Here is a 21520-nt window from a genome sequence, read left to right as displayed (position 1 = left end):
CAAATAAACATGGTTTGAACTAAGTCATGCTAAACTGTAAGGCATTTATATCAAAAAATTAAAAGGATGGATTACAAAGTACAAAGAAGGAATAGGCTTGGAAAAGAAGCCAAAGAAATCACATGCCGTGCTCAGATAGAATTTACTCTGAGTCCTTAAAGAATGCTGTGAGAACCTTCAGATTAATGGAAACTGTCTGTAAGCTCTTCAGATATTTACCCAGTCAACTCGAGATCATATTTATGCAGACATTCTGTGGAAAAATAAGGCTGTCTCTGAATATAAGTTGCAATGGTTGGGTCTGAGTTAATTGGAGACTATTTCCCCTTGCAGAAGAATGAACTGCAGGGCCTTTATAGCCATCAAGCTGAAGTGTCACAATTTTCCTATTATTGCACTTGGGGAGTTGAATGTGTCTGATGGCAATTTTCTGGGGGATCCTGCTGGTATTAAGTAGTATTCTTAGGTTAAGGAACCTTTTAGAAAGTGAGCTGCATTTTATTCTTTGCTTCTCCAGTTTTTGTTTTGCTTGGCCAGAGACTGTTCATTTTTATCTGAAAATAAGATTGACAAAATGTATGTAGTTTCTACTCAGCATAGAGAAGTACAAGGACCATTTGTCTCCTGGAGTTTCCTGTAAAAAAGGTATTCAAAAAATTGTTTTCTGAGCGAATTAGAGGTAAAAGCCACTTTTGTTTCTTCTCTTATCAAGTGAGAGAAGAGTAGGGACTCAGGTTTCTATTTGAGCTCCACGCTGTACTTGGCAGTAGATTCAGCAAAGAAATCCAGGCAGAAGGTCACAGGTGAGCACTTTCCATTCTTGGAGGATTGAGGTTTTTAAAAAGACTTTGATGTTAAATCAACAGTTTCAGAAGAAACTTCTTGCTTTCTTCTTCTTTTTTCTTTTCTTTTTCTTTTTTTAAAGAAAGAGTTTCTGAAAATTTGAAAACAGAATTACATGTAGTTATCATTATTTGGTAATATTTATTTTTATTACCGTAAGACCTCACTGACCTATTAGAAACAAAAAATACAACTTAGGGCAATACGAAATTTTTGTTTTTGTTTTGAAAAAGCTTTTAAAATGCTTTTGGAGCTTTCTTTGTTTCTCCTTCTTTGTGATTGCTATGTTGAACTAATTTAAGAGGGCTTCCCTCCTCTTTTTCTGCCTACATATGAGTGGTAGTTGACAATTGTAATTTACTTTCCAGTGCCCAAAAAATAAGTCAGAAAGTTTTATTTTCAATAGATTTGTATCTGTGAAGTTTTAATAACATGTTTTATTATAGTATTTGGATATATTTGGATGGATTTTATGAAGTTTTAAAAATAAAGTATTTAAAATAATAATTTTGAATTCATGTGATTCCTACCTGTGGTCATGTCTCAAATGGTAACTCAAAAAGTACCCGAGTTCATTCTGGGTTTTGAACATTGCAGCAAAGAACCCCTAGTTGTAGAATTAATGTTGTTCCTTTTGATATTTGAAATATATGATAAATAACTTAGTAGGATGACTTAGTTGGTTAAAATTTGCTTGGTAGGAGAAAGGTCCATAGAAAGTTTAATAAGGCCTTTTGGTTTAGTGTTTTGTTTTGTTTGCCCTTTTCTTAGGTCTTGGTAATGACGTTTTTTGGCTAGACTGAGGCAAATGAAAGTTGGTTTTCAGCAACATTTCACCTCCTTTTGCAGCATTTTTATTTTCTTCTCGGAGTAATCCATCTAGTCATCTTGCATCTTCCTGTTGAATTTTCTGTCTACTAGGGCCTGTGTTTAGTCAGATATCTGCATTGAAAAAAGAAATGCTAATTTTATGTGAGATGTGATGAACTGATATTCAATTATGCCTCCCGGGGTTATTTGGATTATTGTAACATTAATCCTTTAACATAATGAGATTGGTTGGGGGAAGGTACAATGCATCCAAACTGGGATGGTGATATATACATTTAAAAAGAATATGTAATATAATCTCTAAAAATCAGATTCTATAATAAGAAAATTATATCTTCATTACCAGGCTAGTATATAAGGTAAAAAAACTATAGCTGCATTCAATCCTCTTGACTTTTATTAGCTTCCTTAATATGTTATCTGAATTTTTGATAGAACAGTACTAGAAATCTTTTTTGAAGGAATGGAATGTATGTCTTTGGCTTTCTCACATACTCTGTTTCTTGATGGCTTTTTAAAAGACGTATTTTCTTAAGATTACCAGATTAGTTTCCTAGTGCTAGTAATTGCATTATGTAAATACTTGGTTTTATAGTTCTGTGACATTTTCTGCAAATCTTTTATCCTTTATTTTATTTTTTCAAGATTGGTATTCTGGTTTTTATTTGCATGTGGTCAACAAAACCCCTGACTAGATTCCACTTCTCAGTAACCATACATGTTACACTAGTTCTTTTTTTATATTCAGCCTCCTGAGTAGTTGGGATTACGGCCTTGAGCCACTGAACCTGCTTAGTTCTTTAGTTACGCATTGTTATAGCTGTTCAAATGTAGTTTGATTTTTCAACCTTTTTTGTTTTATTTTCTTTTTTGATGCAGTCCAAATTCAAATGATTTGTACTTTCATGGAAAATGAAGATTGACATAATTTGAAATCTTGCCCATTACTGTTTTGTCCCGTACACTTAAAATGTGATTTACTTTCAGTTAATTAGCAAATATTTATTGAATACCTTTCAAAATAAAAGAATTGGAAGCAACTAAGGTAGAGAATGGCAGGAGCATGAAAGAGCAATTTTAGTTGATATAGACAGAATGTGCAGGATATAAATAGATCCAGCAAAGGTGATAGGGAATGTCCCTTGGGTGAGAACGTCCATGAAGTTGAAGCAATGTGTGCAGGGAAAAGAACATCAACTTGGGCTCAGACATGTGGTTGTCATTCACCCTGGGCACTTGGGACCTATAAATGGGGGCACTTGGGACCTACACCATCCAGTTACCATCTAGCTCCCTCACAGTCTCCACTCCACCAGTTTCCTTCAATAACTCTTTAACTCTACCTCCTTTCCCAGAGGGCAGAGGGGGGGTCCATACGCTATTCTGAACCTCTGTTTCTACCTGTAAAAATGGAACTATAACTTGCTTATTAGATTATTATATTGATTTCCTAAGGCTTCTGTAACAAATTACAAATTTGGTGGCCTAAAAACTAGAAATGTATCCTTTCACAGTTCTGGAGGGTCACATTCTTTGCAAGAACCTTAGGGAGATTCCATCCCTTGCCCACTACAGCTTCTCTTGGCTACTAGCTTTCCTTGGCTTGTGATGATTTCACTTCAACCTCTGCTTCCCTGATCACATTGCTTTTCCTCTTCTGTCTGTGTTAAATCTCCTGCCTCTCTCTTAAAAGGATATTTGTGATTGGATTTAGGGTCCACCTTAATCCAGGTTATTTTCACCATTTCAATATCGTTAATTTAATGACATCTGCAAAGGCTTTACCATATAAGGCAACATTTACAGGTTCTAGAGATTAGGACCTGATATCTTTAGGGCCATTTACTTAGCTTACTACAGGTATTATAACAATTAAATACAATAATGAAACAGCTCTCAGACTCGGACATGCAGAAATGTAACTTCATTACAGTATTTTGAATTAGTTTCTAATACTGAGTCACCTGGCTTAAGAACAGACAGTTTATTCTTCTATTATTTGTTTGTTCTTTGGATTATTCTTAGTCTTCTTGAGGAAAATAATCAATGCAATTTTTATCAATGAGTTCCATACACATTTAAAATGTGTTCAGTTGAAGGTTGAGACCTACCTTCACTCTTCCAGCACTCTGTTGGGACATTTAAATCCCCAGAGGGATATCTGTCTAATTTTTGTCCAACTGTTGTCTTCATGTTGTAGAAACTCCTGCTTTTTAAGCTTATTGCGTAATCATGATGACCCTTAGGTTCACAGTCTTCCTTTAGTCCTTCCATATTTCTTCTTGGGAACTTGGTACTACAATACTCTTGCCCCGTACTGGGATGCTATGGACTTGACATTATTCTTAGCTATTGCTTCTCTGTCATGCTTGGTGAAGGACTTCTATTTAAGGCTGGAGTATAGACTTTCTAAGTCTATACTCTGATTTGAGCCACATACCACTGTTAAACCTATCTGGAATCTTACAACTCTTAGAGGGTTCTATTCAGGAAGGAGGCAGGATGTGTGAAGGGGTGGCCTGCCCCTCCACACCTGTGGGCGTTTCTCGTTAGGTGGAATGAGACACTTGAGAAAAGAAATGAGACACAGAGACAAAGTATAGAGAAAGAAAAAGTGGGCCCAGGGGACCGGCGCTCAGCATACAGAGGACCCACGCTGGCACCGGTCTCTGAGTTCCCTCAGTATTTATTGATCATTATCTTTACCATCTTAGAAAAAGGGAAGTGGCAGGATAATAGGATCATTGTAGGGAGAAGGTCAGCAGTAAGACATATGAATAAAGATCTCTGTGACATGAATAAGTTTAAGGAAAAGTGCTGTGCCTTGATATGCATATGCAAACATCTCCATAAACCTTTTTAGTCCATAAAGAGCAGCATTGCCGCTAGCACGTCCCACCTTCAGCCCTAAGGCGGCTTTCTCCTTTCTCAGTAAACAGAACATACAATCGGGTTTTACACTGAGATGTTCCATTGCCCAGGGACGGGCAGGAGACAGATGCTTTTCTCTATCTCAACTGCCAAGAGGCCTTCTTTCCTCTTATATTAATCCTCCTTAGCACAGACCCTCCACGGGTATCAGGCTGGGGGACGATTAGGTCTTTCCCTTCCCACGAGGCCATATTTCAGACTATCACATGGGGAGAAACCTTGGACTACACCTAGCTTTCCTAGGCAGAGGTCCCTGCGACCTTTGGCAGTGTACATGTCCCTGGGGACTTGAGATTAAGAGAATGGTGATGACTTTTCACGAGCATACTGCCTTCAGGCACTTGTTTAACAAAGCACACCCTGCACAGCCCAAAATCCATTAAACCTTGAGTCACCACAGCACATGTCTCTTGCAAGGACAGGGTTGGGGGTAGGGTCACAGATTAACAGCATCTCAAATACAGAACAAAATGGACTCTCTTATGTCTACTTCTTTCTATATAGACACAGTAACAGTCTGATCTCTCTTTTCCTCACATTTCCCCCTTTTCTTTTCAACAAAACCACCATTGTCATCATGGCTTGTTCTCGATGGTCACTGTCTCTTTGGAACTGTTGGGTATACCTGCAGACTAACAGCAGACAGAGCAGGCACACAAGGATTAATATGAAATTTACAATAGTAGTACTTCAGATGGTCTTAACCAAAGTGACAGGGTTAAGATTTGCAAGGCCATCAGCAACTCCTGCAATTGCCTCAGTTTCACAGTCTGATCTCTCTTTTCCCCACAATGTGGAGTCACTTGGGACCTACACCATCCAGTTACCATCTAGCTGCCTCACAGTCTCCACTCCACCAGTTTCCTTCAATCACTCTTTAACTCTGCCTGCTTTCTCAGAGGGCAGAGGGTGGGTCCCCACAAGTGACAATGGAGGATTGGCTAGGCATGCTTCTTCCTAAACAATTATATTTGTCAAAAATGGATAAAGTCTACTGCGAAGCTCAAAAAAACCAACAAAATGCCTCTTTGCTATTTTTTCCTTTCTTTATAGTGTAGTATGAGGGCAGAATTCATAGTGTTTTCTTAGAGGTAGAGAAAGGTAATGGGTCCAAGGAAACATAGGTTGGCAAAGCAAATAAACAAGCATCTTTATTGATATCTTGAAATTGTCTCCAACTGCAGTTGCAAAGAATACAGATACAGTGCTTAGCACGTAGTGCATTTAATAATGTGTACCTGTGTTTCATAATCTTGAAATACCAGCTGAGTTTACATGAGAAGTAAACAGAAGTAGGACAGATTTTTTTTTTTTAATACTTTAAGTTCTAGGGTACATGTACACAACAGACAGATTTTTAAGAATGCAACTTCCCACTTGGTAGCTCAGTGATCACTGGATGTCCCTCCAGTTTGATTGTCTTGCAGTTTTTCTAGCTTATTGCTGGTAACACAGTCCTTCCAAGTGCTAAGGCTGAGAACCTTGACGTCTTCCTCAAGTACTTACTTTTTCACTCCATATCCAATCTGTCAGCAAATTCTGTTGGCCTTACCTTCAAAATAGATCAAGATTCTGTGTATTTTTTTTTTTTAAACCACATCAACTGCTACCATGCTAATCTAAGCTGCATCATCTCTCCTGGGGTTAGTTCCAATAGCCTACCAAATGGTCTTTGTGCTTTCAGCCTTTTAAAATCAGTTTCTGCTCCACAGTGTGATCCTATTGAAACTTGTTAGTTCATGTTATTCCTGTGTTCAAAATGACTTCCCATCCAACACAGAGGAAAAGCCAAATCCTTACTATATAGACTGCAGGGTTTTCTACAACTCATCATCTCATCACCATTATTTCCTTAACTTCTTTTCCTGGGATAACCCCTTTTCCTCATTTAGCGTTAGCCACACTAACCACCTGGCTGTATTTCAAACATACCAGCCTTTCTCTCACCTCAAGGGCTTTTTTTCTTACTCCTCCTCTTTATCTGCTTGGCTCCTGTCCTCTTCTCCTTTAGGTCTCTGTTTAAACATTGTCTTCTCAATGAGGCCTTCTTGACAAGCTGTTGGAAATGGGTTCCTATCACCTGTGTCTTCAGCACTTTCTCTCTCTTCCCTGCTCTATTTTTCCCTGTAAGGTTTATCACCACTATTATGGTTTAAATATTTGCCCCTCCAAATTTCCTGTTGAAATGAGATCCCCAGTGTTGGAGGTAGGTCTAGTGGGAGGTGTTTGGGTCATGAAGGCAGATCCCTTGTGAATGACTTGGTGCCATCCTTGTGGTAATGAGTGAGTTCTCACTCTATTCGTTCACACAAAAACTGGTTGTCCAAGAGCCTGGCATGTCTATTGCTGTCTCTTGCCATGTGACACACCTGCTCCCCCTTCACCTTCCCGCATGATTGTAGGCTTCCTGAGTCCTCACCAGAAGCAAGTGCTGCTACCATGCTTCCTGTATAGCCATGAGCCAAATAAACCCCTTTTCTGTATAAATCACCCAACCTCGGCATTTCTTGATAGCAACAAAAAATGGACTAAGACCACCACTTTTTATGATTCACATTTTATTTATTATCCACGTATTCCCATTAGAATGAAAGCTTCATGAGGGCAGTTATTTTGTTACTGTCTTCTCCACTACAAAATTTTTCACCCTAAGATGAGTGTTTGACATACTGTGGACCTTCAGCAAATATTTGTCGAATGGATGAACAAATGACTAAGTTATAGCTGACTGCCAGACTATATGAATTTGTCTATAACAAGCAGAAGCAGACAAGCTTTTTGGGCAGGGTTCACATTCATACACATGTTTTAGGAGGTTTGCTATGCTATCAGTGTCCATGTTAGATTAGAAGAATGAGAAAGGAGAGGTTTGAAGATTAGTTAGGCTGAACAAGAAAAGGCAAAGGTCTAAATTGAAATGGTGACAGTAGGACCTGGTGTGGGGGTTGTTAGTTGTGTGAGAGACACCCAGAGGAAGAATCCCTACAATCAGAGAATTTCATGAGTAGAGGATATTGGAGTAGAGGTAGAGAAAGTTGCAAAGGTGAGCTGTAGTTCTACCTTTTTTGAGAGAGTGTGGTAAAAATGACAGTAATGGAGATAGGATAATTTAGGAAGAAAAAGCCATTTGAAAGGGAAAAATGTAGATGACTTTGTTTCATTTTTAAATTTAAAAAGTTTTTTGGTACCATTTAAAATTTTGTATATGTACAGTTCAGTGGCATTATATGAATTCACATTGTTGAATATTGTTGTGCAACCATCATGACTGGCCATCAATCTCTAAAACATTTTAATTTTCTCATACTGGAACTCTGCATCAATTAAATGATAACTGCTCATTCCCTACTCTCTCCAGCCCCTGGCAACCCCCATTCTATTTTCTGTCTCTATGAATTTCACTATTATAGGTACTTTGTATAAGTGGAATCATACAGCACTTGTTCTTTTGTATTTGTCTTATTTCTCTTAGCATAATAGCTTCAAGGTTCATCTATGTTGTAGCATGTGTCAGAATTACATTCCTTTTTAAAGCTGAATATTCCATTGTATGTACTGCATATACCACATTTGTTATCTATTCATTGTTCATGGACATGGACTTTAGGTTTTCACCTTTTGGCTATTGCGAATGATGCTGCTATGAACATTGGTATACAAATTTCTGTTCGAGTCCCTGCTTTCACTTCTTTTGAGTAAACAGCCAGAAGTGGAATTGCTGGATCCTATGGTAATTTTATGTGTCATATTTTGACTTTGGTTTTAGACACACTGTATTTGAGGTGGTGGACCGTATAGCAGTTAGGACAGGAGCATGGGTGAGAACAATTATAGTCAGAGATTTCACTTCAGAAAACCTGACAAATGAGATGATAGAAGAGGTGAGAATGGATTTGTTTATAGGGGGAGAAAGAAAGGAGTTGAACCAGGGACTGAGATAGAGGAGAAGGAGCTAGTGGAGCCAGTCAATGGGATAGGAAAGGAGCAATCAGAGTTCGTAATAGAACCCCAAGTGTTGATATACACTTAGCTTAAACTCATCCATATTCATTGAACACTCTTACGAGAACTTCCTTTTGGATGAATAAATGTCTATTTAAGAATGATATTACTTTCAAGAGTTTGGGTGTTGTAGGTCACAAATCACTACTGAATGTTGAATTTCTGAGGCATAAATACTTTTTAAAAACATCCTAGAAACAATAAAACAGCAGAGAATTTCCATATTCCTTATTTGGTTGTTCTCCATTTCCTGTTTTGCATTGGTAATTTCCAGTTTCTTTTCTTTTCTCCGCCTTTTATTGAAGTATGGCATACATTAAGAAAAGTGTACAAACCAAGTGTGCACAACTCAGTGAACTCTCAGATATTGCATATACCAGAGTAACCAACCCCAAGATCAAGAAACAGTGTTATACTCACCCCGGTGATTCCCTTCATGCCCCCCACTTACTTAATATCTCCAAAACCCTTTCTAGCACTACAGATTAATTTTGCTGTTTTGAACTTTATGTAAGTAGAATCATGCAGTATGCATTATCTGTGTCTGGATTATTTAATTAAATATTGTGTTCAGGAAATGCAATATGTATCTATACTGTTGTGGGTTGTTGTAGTATATTTTCACTGTGTGCTTTTGCACAATTTACTTATTCATTCTCATATCAGTGGGCATTCGGGTAGTTTCAAGTTTGGGGCTATTATGAATAATACTACTGTCAACATCCTCACAGTTTCTTATAAAAATAGGAATTTTGCATGCTATATTCACCTCTTTACAATTGCCTTTGCTTACTTCATTTAAGTGCCTTTTCTGCCAAGTGCCTTCTCACCCTACTTAATTATTCATTGTTATTACAAAATATATTTTCCTGAGTATTAGCTTTGAAATAATAAAGTGCCCCAAGGAATTGGGCTTCTTAAAAAAAATACCTATATCTACTTGTATTAAAATTTTCCTTTTAAAGCATTTATTTTAATTTTTCTCAGCTATCCAGATTAGTCTGGACAGTCTTAAATGCACATGAACCTGTCAAAATTCTTCATCTCTTAATGAAGTGAATTGTTCAACCTTGAAATAAATATTTTGATTTTGGCACCATGGTAAGTTGGAGAAAAAAGTAGCTCCCATATACTTCATGTAGATTTGTTATCAAGCTTATATTATTTACACAGTAAGAAAAGGAAATTGAGATAACAAAGAGTACATTATGATATTTTATACATGTTTTCTTTTTAGACAACAGTCTGCTTTGTTATAAAAATGAACATTAGTAAATTGAATATTGATGAGAAATTTTATCAATCTGGCTATTTCATAATTAAGTTGAAATCTGCTATGTTTAATAAAGACGCGTAATACATTTTATATGTTTGCATGTGTCTATGTGTGTGTGTGTGTATATGTGTATTTGTCTATCTGTCAACATACTCGTTGAAACATTCTTTACAGAAAGAACAATAGAAGACCATGAACTGGTGATTGAAGTGCTATCCAACTGGGGGATAGAAGAAGAAAACAAGCTATACTTTAGAAAAAATTATGCCAAATATGAGTTCTTTAAAAACCCAATGGTAAGTGAAATCCCCATTAATCGTTATGGAAAATAAATGAATCAGTTAAATTTTATGCAAAGGAGATAGTCACTATAAATAAAATACAGTCCTATTTGGTAAATTGTAGTTGAAGACTCTGGTCCTTTAAAATTATACCCACATTTCTCATGCTAACAATGATTAGTGAACAATAATCACAGTAGTTCAGATACACAGTTGTAAAGCTTTTTGAAGCCCTATTGATAAAGTCTGAATTGAGATGAATTTGGTTTATTTAATTTAAAAGTATTAGGAAACCTAATTTTGCCTTTTGTGAAAAGGAAACAATTATACATTTGATGTGGAAAATGAATTTTTATAGGTTCTCAAACAGATTAAGAACAAGTGTTAAGCAAAATATTACACTTTATCACTTTCTACAGAATTTGGGAAATTTAAATAGACTTTCTAAAGTAAAAGCAGACTAATGATTGTTGAGAGTATTATAACTTAGCCAGAAATTAAGATTGACATGAATCTTGCTGTTCCAAATTATTTTGTTTCCAGTGCAGTAATTTTTTAACTAAGTAGAAAGGAGATAAAGACCAGTGCATTATCTAGTAAATACTACTTTCATTGTAGTTCTCTTTAAAAGAAAATAAATGTATGTCACATTCTAATGAAGACTGGGGATCTAGAAAAGTCAGAATAGCCTCTGGGCTCATTATTTTAAATTGTTTTTGTCTCTGAAGCTGAAGCATATTTTTACAGTAAGTTTTGGATGATAATTGGATTGAAACGATTCTTTATGAAAAATATATGATACACACCATAATAGAATATTTTCAAACCCTGAAAGACCTCTCACGTTCTCTTTTATCTTAACCTATTAATAGAAACATAATGGGATGATCTTTGGCAAAGAAAATTAGTCATAATAAAAATTAAATAAATTCAAATGTGAAGGGAAAGTGTTTTCTTGTTGTGAGTCTTTATTAAAATCAAGAATTTAAAAAGATGTATTTAAAGAAATACTGTTCAATGCTTGTTTTTTATTTTACTTTTTTTATTTAAACAAGGCTAGACATTTGTTTTGTAGACCTATTGCAGTGGTTCTTAACTGGGGGGTGGTTTGACAATGTCTGGACACAGTTTTGGTTGTCACAACTGGTGGTGGGGAGGAGGACTGCTAGTGAGCAGAGGATAGGAATACTCTAAACATCTATAATATGCAGGAAAGCCCCCTCAACACAGAATTATTAGATCAAAATGTTAGTAGAACTGCTGTTGAAAAACCCTGTCCTAGAGGAAATACAGTAGAATATATTTTCCCAAACTTGTCTAATCATAAAATTTACCGAGGGGAGAGTGCTTATTAAAAACACAGAATCCAGGACTTGCCTGGACCTACTGAACCGGAAACTCCAGGAATGAGGCCTGGGAATTCCTATTTTAAACAACTGCCCTGGGTAAATTTTATGATTAAAAAGTTTGGAAAAATGGTAGGTAGCAAGAACTAGACTTTTAGCTCCCCAGCTCAGTTTAAGTCCTGACCTCCACTGTGTTGTGGGCTATGACCTTGGGCATACTCTCAACTCTGTACTTCTATGAGCCTTATCTTTGTAAAATGGAATGGATAGTCCTTTTGTACCTGATAGACTGGTTGCAGGACTCAGGAAGAAGATGTGGGAGCAAGCACATTGTCGACTTCAGGACAGTGTTTTATAACTCCGGATATCTGAATCCACCCACATCTGCATTTTGTGGGGGCATTTGCTAATCTTTGCGCCCAACTCCAGACATTCTCATTCAGGTACCTATGAGTAGAGTCTAAGGACGAACCTTTTCAAAAGCACTTTGGGTGAATTTTAGTCACACCAGTTTAAAGAACTTTTGCTTTTGATTACTATATTGGTCATCATTGAATCTTTTCTAGCACGAATTTTGTGATAATTTACTGTGTCTTTTTGACAGTATTTTTTTCCAGAGCATATGGTATCTTTTGCAACTGAAACCAATGGTGAAATATCCCCCACACAGATTTTGCAGGTAAATATATTTTTATTAAAATATATAAATAATAGCATAATGAAGGAAAACTTTAAAGTCCTTTTTTAATATGCCCAGATTTTGAAAAGTTATGCTTTGAATTATTATTAATATTTTTTGCTGGAGGTAAAACTAAAAATAATAGCACCCAGGTAAAGAATGCCCTAAGTCAATAAAGCTCTTTACCAACATTCTTCTTCCCAGTTTTAGCCAATTGTCAAAGGATTTTACATACTTAAAAATGTGTGTCTTAAAAGGAAACTTGCAATTTTGTTATGTGGTGTGTGTAAATATTATGTTAGTCTTTAGAAAAATCACAATTCTTTGTAAAATACAGATATTTTACCAATGGATACTCAGTATTAGCTTTCATAATAAATGCCCTCAATCCTATTTGTAATAAAATATTTAGCAAATAAATGAAAGGAGATAAAAGATACAGGATGCAAATGTATTCACTAGCATTTGTAATAGCTGTTATGGAAATCCTTGCATAGAATTGTGAAATATTCTTAGCTGAATTAAGAATACTAGTTATCTAATTAAAAATCTCCTTATTTTTGTTTCTATTGGACTCACTTCTTCCAAACTGGCGGTGGCTCGAAATGGTTATTTTCAAAGACATTGTTGTTACAATAAATGAATAATTTCAGTTATTTTATTTTTTGATAGATTTGTAGATTTTACATCAGAAGCTCTACAGTTGTTTTTCACAGGTTAATGTTGAGCAATGTCTTTATAATGGTTGCTGTTTGAGCTCAGCCCCATGCATCCCCAAACCCACTCAGTATTCCCTGATCTTTAATGAAGATAACTTTTAATATTTCCAGTATTGTTTGACCTTAAAAATAGTAGGTTGGCAGAGCTATCATGGATTTTTCTGTGGGCTTTTTAATAGGTTATATTTCATTTTTGTGCTTCAGAATATTTTTGAAACATGATTAGTCCCCAGAGATTTTTCTAAAAGCTGCTTCTGTGCTCCTGGGTTTTTACAGAGACACCCCGTCAAAATGTTAGGTAAATGGCAGCAGCAGCTGTGCCCCAGGACTTTCAGATCTCAGTCCTCTGAATGCTTCACCACTGTATTACAACACAGTGGTGGGATGGAGTTTTTATTCCACCTCCTTTTGCAAGTCTTCCTATAGCACAGTTATATTGCTTTAATGTTAAATTATAAAAACAAGAAAAATCATAGGCTTTGGAATCAGATAGTCCTGCATGTGCCCCTGACCTCTTCTCTCCACTGAGGCAATGTTTCCACTTTTTAAAAGGTTTCTTCTTTTTCTAGTGTGACCTCTATGACTCTCTTTTTAAAATTTAATTGGTTTGGTTTAATAACTTGGAAAGCACTCAAACTAAAAAACCTACTTGCCTGTTTTGCATGTCAATTAATTAATATCTGTGGCTCATTAAATTAAATTTCTTTTAGTAATTTACTTTAAAAAACATAAATATCTACTATCAGCATTTCCTTGAGTAGCCTTTTAAAATGTGTTACGTTATTTTAGTTAATAAATTCCCTTATTTCAAATGTTTTCCATTTGTTTATTCAGAGGAATTTCTACTTCCTTTTTTTTTTTTAATGAGACACTAATGCATTTCCACTGTCTTATTAAGGATGCTGAGCACAACCACTCAGTTGAGCTATTCCTTTTCATTGTCATTTTCTTGACCAACACATGCCCACTGTCTCAATTAATTATTACCAAGGAACAAACTATTCCAAGCCTTTGTGGTTTAAAGTACCCATTTACATTTTGCCAACAATTTGTGGGACAAGCATCTGGGAAGAGTCTAGCTGGGTGGGTCACCTCTGAGGCACATTGACTCAGTGCTGGGGATTGAGGATCCCCTTGTAAGACAGTTTTTTGACTGCATGTCCTTTGACTCCTTGGTGTCTCTCTCTCTCTCCCATGTTTCCCCCCACTTTCTCTCTCTCTCTGTCTGTCTCATGGTGTCTCATCCTGCAGGGCTCTTCCAGTTGCATTGGGCTTCTTACCTGTGATGGTCTCAGGGTAGTCACATTTCTTATGTGACAGCTGGATTCCAAGGGCCAAGTCATGAAAAGCACCAGGCTAGTTAAGGACTAGACCTAGAATTGGCAAAGGGTCCCTTCCACATATTGTATGGGTCAAAGCAATGACAGGCTTGCTCACATTCAAGAGAGTGGAGAAAGACCCCACCTTTTTGTGATTCAGTGACAAGATGACATTGCAGAAGAGCATGTGGGATGGAAGACATTGTTGCCGTCCTCTTTGGAAAACATGACCTACCACATTCACCCACAACTGAGAACCATAGATGACAAAGAAGAGATAGTTTTATTTGCTTTATCCTCCTCAAGGAGGTGAACTTGGCTCAACTTCCTGCTTCCCAATTGAAGTCAGGATTGTGGTCTTACTTATACCATAATGAAGTTAATAGGTCAACCTGTAATCTCAGGGAAAACCACAGAAAACAATGAAAAGTATATCAGGACTTAACGCTGTAGATGACATCCAACTTTTTGAATGGACATTCAATTAGCTGATAATTTTGGTAGTTAGATAACTACATACTATCACTTAGAATGTATATTTTGTGAACTCATTTTCATTTGAAACATCTCAGGTTTTTAAAAGACTCTGATTTATTTTCTGTGTGTGTATGTGTGTGTGTATACACACACAGAGATAGAAAGAGAGAGAGAGAGAGAGAAGGAGAGAGAGAGACACCAAGGACTATCAAAACACACACACACAGTTAATTACCGTAATGTTACATGTTATGATGCTGTGTGATTTTTACATGTTTATATTTGAAATCTTAATATGATTAGTATAAGGTTACCATATCATTGATTTAATCATAGTTTGAAAATATGTAAATTTTCTTTCAGATGTTTCTGAGTTCAAGCACATACCCTGAAATTCATGGTTTCTTACATGCGAAAGAACAGGGAAAGAAGTCTTGGAAAAAAATTTACTTTTTTCTAAGAAGATCTGGTTTATATTTTTCTACTAAAGGGACATCAAAGGTAAATTGAAGTATCCGTGATGTGTTATGAATGACATATTAAGCTGTAAGTTAAAACATATTTACTTTGTTGTATTTATTATTTTATTACTTGATGTTAAAGGTTGGTCTTTGATTTTTTTTATTTAAAACATTTGCCTTGATTATTTAAACACTACTCAGTTTTACTTCACACTGGTTTCAATGTACTGTCTTTGATGGAATCTGGACACTCTTATCTCAGTACAACATATGTTACTCCTTTGTGCTCACTCTGAATTCACTCCTTTCTCCTCATCCTTGGCTGCAGAGTTTGAAGCCTGATGTAGTGTATATCTTTTCTTTTTACCCCAGGTCATACTGCTGATCTTTTCTACTTCTGAAACTCTGTTGATCAACATCAACAGAACAGAACAGTTAATAATAGAACAGTTAATAAAATGTTTCATCTGAGTCATTTATTGCTCTTTTATTATTGATTGATGGATTTATTTCAAGAGGTTTGTAAGGAACAGGAAGTGTTTGATTACATGAGTAAGTTCTTTAGTGGTGATTTCTGAGAGTTTGTTGCACCCATCAACACGCAGAGTACACTACTCATTGTAGTCTTTTATCCTTCACCCCCATCCCACCTTTTCCCCGAGTCCCCAAAGTCCATTGTATCATTCTTACTCCTTTGCATTCTCATAGCTTAGCTCCCACTTATGGGTGAGAACATACAATTTTTGGTTTTACATTCCTGAGTTACTTCACGTGGAATAATGGTCTGCAGTTCCATCCAGGCAGCTGGGAATGCCATTATTTCATTCCTTTTTATGGTTCCATGGTCTATCTATCTATCTATCTATCTATCTATCTATCTATCTATCTGTCTCACAATTTCTTTATCCACTCGTTGATTGATGGGGATTTGAGCTGGTTCCATATTTTTGCAATTGTGAATTGTGCTGCTATAAACATGCATGTGCAAGTATCTTTTTCATATAATGACTTCCTCTGGGAAGATACCCGGTAGTGGGATTGCTGGATCAAAAGGTAGTTCTACTTTTAGTTCTTTAAGGAATCTCCACACTGTTTTCCAAAGTGATTGTACTAGTTTACATTCCCACCAACAGCATGAAAGCATTCCCTTTTCACCACATCCACACCAACATCTACTGTTGTTTGTTTTTTTTTTTTTTTGATTATGGCCATTCTTGCAGAAGTAAGATGGCATCACATTGTGATTTTGATTTGCATTCCCTTGATCATTAGTGATGTTGAGTATTTTTTTCATATGTTTGTTGACCATCTATATATCTTCTTTTGAGAGTTTTTATTGATGTCCCTAGCCTACTTTTTGGTGGGATTGCTTTTTCTTGCTGATTTGTTTGAGTTCCTTGTAGATTCTGGATATTTGTCCTTTGTTAGATTTAGAAATTGCAAATATTTTCTCCTGCTCTGTGAGTTGTCTGTTTACTCTGTTGAGTGTTTCTTTTGCTGTGCAGAAGCTTTTTGTTTGATTAAATCCTATCTATTTATCTTTGTTTTTGTTTCATTTGATTTTGGGTTCTTAGTCAGGAAGTCTTTCCCTAAGCCAATATCTAGAAGGGTTTTCCTGATGTTATCTTCTAGAAACTTTTGTGGTTTCAGGTCTTAGATTTAAGTCTTTGATCCATCTTGAGTTGATTTTTGTATAAGGACAGAGATAAGGATCCACATTCATTCTTCTACATGTGACTTGCCAATTATCCCAGCACCATTTGTTGACTAGAGTGTCCTTTTTCCCATTTTTTTTTTTGTTTGTAAGTATCTGGCTTTATTTCTGTGTTATCTATCCTGTTCCATTCGTCTATGTGCCTATTTTTGTACCAGTACCTTGCTGTTTCAGTGACTATGGCCTTGTAGTATAGTCTGAAGTCAGATAATGTGATGCTTCCAGGTTTGCTCTTTTTGCTTAGTCTTGTTTTGGCTTTGCAGGCTCTTTTTTGGTTCCATGTAAATTTTAGGATTTTTTTTTTCTAGTTCTGTCAAGAATGATGATAGTATTTTGATAACAATTGCATTGAATTTACAGATTGCTTTTGGCAGTATGGTCATTTTCAAAATATTGATTCTATACATCCATGAGCATGGGATGTGTTTCCATTTGTTTGTGTCATCTATAACTTCTTTCAGCAATGTTTTGTAGTTTTCCTTGTAGAGTTCTTTCACCTTCTTGGTTAGGTATATCCTGAAGTATTTTATTTTATTTTTTACAGCTATTGCAAAAGGGGTTGAGTTCTTGATTTGATTCTCAGCTTGGTCACTGTTGGTATATAACAGAGCTATTGATTTGTGTACATTAATTTTGTATCCTGAAGCTTTGCTTAATTCATTTGTCAGTTCTAGAAGTTTTTTGGGGGAGTCTTTAGGGTTTTCTAGGTATACAATCATATAATCTGTAAACAATGACAGTTTGACTTCTTCTTTACCAGTTTAGATGCCCTTTATTTCTTTTTCTTGTCTGATTGCTCTGGCTAGGACTTCCAGTACCATGTTGAATAGAATTGGTGAGAGTGAGCATCCATTTCTTGTTCCAGTTGTCAGGGGGAATGCTTTCAGCATTTCCCCATTCAGTATAATGTTGGCTGTGGGTTTGTCATAGATGACTTTTATTACTTTAAGGTATGTCCCTTCTATGCCAATTTTGCTGAAATTTTTAAGCATAAAGTGTTGCTGGATTTTGTCTAATGCATTTTCTGCATCTATTGAGATGATCATGTGATTTTTGTTCTAAATTCTGTTTATGTGGTGTATCACATTTATTGACTTGCATTTGTTAAATTATCCCTCCATCTCTGATATATAACCCACTTCATCATGGTGGATTATCTTTTCAATATGCCATTGGATTCGGTTGGCTAGTATTTTGTTAAGGATTTTTACATCTATGTTCATCAGGGATATTGGTCTGTAGTTTTCTTTTTTTGTTATGTCCTTTCCTGGTTTTGGTATTAGGGTTATACTGGCTTCATAGAATGATATAGGGGTAATTCCCTCTTTCTCTGTCTTGTACAATAGTGTCAATAGGATTGGTACCAATTCTTCTTTGAATGTCTGATAGAATTTAGCTGTGAATCCATCTGGTCCTGGACTTTTTTTTGTTGGTAATTTCTTTTATTACCATTTCAATCTCACTGCTTGTTATTGGTCTGTTCAGTTTCTATATCTTCCTGGTTTAATCTAGGAGGGTTATCTTTCCAGAAATTTATCTATCTTCTCTAGGTTTTCTAGTTTATGTGCATAAAGGTATTCATAGTATCCTTGAATGATCTTTTGTTTTTCTCTGGTATTGGTTGTAATATCTCCTGTTTAATTTCTAATTGACCTTATTTGGATCTTCTCTCTTCTTTTCTTGGTTAATCTTGGTTAATGGTTTATCAATTTTACTTATCTTTACAAAGGAACAGCTTTTTATTTCATTTATCTTTTGTATTGTTATGTTTGTTTCAATTGTATTTAATTCTGCTCTGATCTTTGTTATTTCTTTTCTTCTGCTGAGTTTGGGTTTGGTTTGTTCTTGTTTCTCTAGTTCCTTGAGGTGTGACCTTAGGTTGCCTATTTGTGCTCTTGTAGACTTTTTGATGTAGGCATTTAAGGCTATGAACTTTCCTCTTAGCACTGCCTCTCCTGTATCCCAGATGTTTTGATAGGTTGTGTCACTATCATTGTTCAGTTGAAAGAATTTTTTAATTTCCATCTTGATTTCATTGTTGACCTAACAATCATTCAGGAGCAGGTTATTTCATTTCCATGTATTTGCATGATTTTGAGGTTTCCTTTTGGAATGATTTCCAATTTATTACGCTGTGTTCTGAAAGAGTACTTGAAATAATTTCAATTTTAAAAAATTTATTGAGACTTGTTTTGTGGCATATCATAATGTCTATCTTGGAGAATGTTCTGTGTGCTGATGAATAGAATATATATTCAATTCATGTATTAGAATATATAGTTATTCTGTATATATAGAATATATAGAATGTATATTCTATTCATATATTAGAATATATAGAATATAGTTGTTGGATAGAATGTTCAGTAAATACCTGTTAAGTTCATTTGTTTTAAGGTATGGTTTAATCCATTGTTTCTTTGTTGACCTTCTGTCTTAATGACCTGCCTAGTGCTGTTAGTGGAGTATTAAAATTCCCCACTATTATTGTGTTGCTATCTATCTCATTTCTTTATGTCTAATAGAAATTGTTTTATAGATTTGGGAGCTCCAGGATTAGGTGCATATATATATTTAGGATTGTGATTTTTTCCTACTGGACAATTCCCTTTATCATTATATAATGTAACTGCTGTTGCTTTAAAGTCTATTTTGTCTGACATAAGAATAGCTATTCCTGCTCTCTTTTGGTGTCCATTTGCATGGAATGTTTTTTCCACCCCTTTACCTTAAGTTTATGTGAGTCCTTATATGTTACATGAGTCTCTTGAAGACAGCAGATACTTGGTTGGTGAATTCTTATTTATTCTTCCATTCTGTATCTTTTAAGTAGAACATTTAGGCCATTTACAGTCAATGTTAGTATTGAGATGTGAGGTACTGAACTATTATTCTATTCATTGTGCTATTTGTTGCCTGAATACCTTGTTTCTTTTTTCATTGTGTTTTTGTTTTATAGGTCTTGTGAGCTGTGAGGTTTATTCTTTTTTTTGTAAGATGGTGATATGGTTTAGCTGTGTCCCCACCCAAATCTTGTCTTGAATTGTACTGTCATAATTCCCACTTGCTGTGTGTGGGACCCGGTGGGAGATAACTGAATCATGAGAGCAGGTCATTCCCATGCTATTCTCGTGATAGTGAATAAATCTCACAAGATCTGATGGTTTTATAAAGGGGAGTTTCCCTGCATAAGTTTTCTTGTCTACTGCCATGTGACATGTGCCTTTCACCTTCTGCTGTGATTGTGAGGCCTCCCCAGCCATGAGGAACTGTGTGAGTCCATTAAACCTTTTTCTTTTATAAATTTCCCAGTCTCATGCTGATAAAGTATGTCTGGGATTACAGGTGCACACCATCATGGTAGGTTTTCTTTTATAGGTTACCTGATGCTTTTGCCTCACAGCTCTTAAGATTTTTTTCCTTTGACTTGGCTTTGGATAACCTGATGACTATTTTCCCTAGGTGATGGTTTTTGTGATTAATTTCCCAGGTGTTCTTTGAGTTTCTTATATTTGGATGTCTAGATCTATAGTAGGCTGGGGAAGTTTTCTTTGATGATTCCCTCAAATATGTTTTCCAAACCAATTTCTTTTCTTCCTAGGGCATACCAGTTCTTAGGTTTGGTCATTTAAAATAATCCCAAACTTCTTGGAGGCTTTGTTCATCTTTTAAATTCTTTTTTTTTTTTTTTTTTTTTTGTCTTTGTTGGACTAAGTTGAAAGCCTTGACTTTGAACTCTGAAGTTCTTTCTTCTACTTGTTTGATTCTAGTGTTGAGACTTTCCAGAGCATTTTGCATTTCTCTTAGTGTGTTCTTTGTTTTGAAAAATTGTGATTGTTTTTTATTCATGCTATTTATTTCACTGAAGATTTTTCCCTTCATATCTTGTATCTTTTTTTTTTCCACTAAGTTGAACTTCACCTTTCTCTGGTGCCTTCATGATGAGCTTAATAATCAATCTTCTAAATTCTTTTTCTGACAATTCAGAGGTTTCTTCTTGGTTTGGATCCATTGCTGGTGAGCTAGTGTGATCTTTTAGGGGTATGAAATAACCTTGTTTTGTCATATTACCAATATTGTTTTTCTGGTTCCTTCTCATTTGGGTATGCTATGTCAGAAGGAAGATTTGGGGCTGGAGTGCTGCTATTCAGATTCTTTTGTCCCACGGGGTGCTCCCTTAATGGGGTGCTCTCCCTTTTCCCCTAGGGATGTGGCTTCCTGAGAGCCAAACTGCAGTGATTGTTACTTCTCTTTTGGATCTAGCCACCCACTGGAGCTACTGGGCCTTGGGCTGGTGCTGGAGTGTCTGCAGAGAGTTCTGTGATGTGAACACAGGTCTCTCAGCCATGGATACTAGCACCTGCTCCAGTGAAGGTGGCAGGGGAGTGAAGTGGACTCTGTGAGGGTCCTTAGTTGTAGTTTTGTTTATTGTGCTACTTTTGTGTTGGTTGGCCTCCAACCCAGAGTTGGTGCTGTCAAGAGCACATCAGCTGCAGTAGTACAGGGAGGATCAGGTGGTGGATGGTGCCCTGGAGCTCCCAAAAGATTATGTCGTTTGTCTTTGGCTACCAGGGCAGGTAGAGAGAGACCATCAGGTGGGGCAGAGTTAGGCATGTCTGAGCTCAGACTCTCCTTGGGCAG

General features: G+C 36.2%; 1 protein-coding gene across 2 annotated transcripts in view; it reads left to right on the top strand.

Annotated features, from left to right (window-relative positions):
* GRB14 (growth factor receptor bound protein 14) overlaps window positions 1-21520 on the top strand; it is a 127832-nt gene that overhangs the window by 83926 nt on the left and 22386 nt on the right. For both annotated transcript variants that reach the window (XM_025404735.1, XM_025404736.1), the window contains 3 exons: window positions 10058-10179; window positions 12115-12189; window positions 15068-15205. In XM_025404735.1, the coding sequence (XP_025260520.1) occupies window positions 10058-10179; window positions 12115-12189; window positions 15068-15205 (335 nt within the window). The remainder of the gene's footprint in view (window positions 1-10057; window positions 10180-12114; window positions 12190-15067; window positions 15206-21520) is intronic.

The sequence above is a fragment of the Theropithecus gelada genome, chromosome 12, assembly GCF_003255815.1.
Source record: "Theropithecus gelada isolate Dixy chromosome 12, Tgel_1.0, whole genome shotgun sequence".
In the NCBI taxonomy this organism is placed as follows: Eukaryota; Metazoa; Chordata; class Mammalia; order Primates; family Cercopithecidae; genus Theropithecus; species Theropithecus gelada.
Note: the sequence above shows the minus strand (reverse complement) of the source record. Positions and strands in the feature narration are given on the sequence as shown.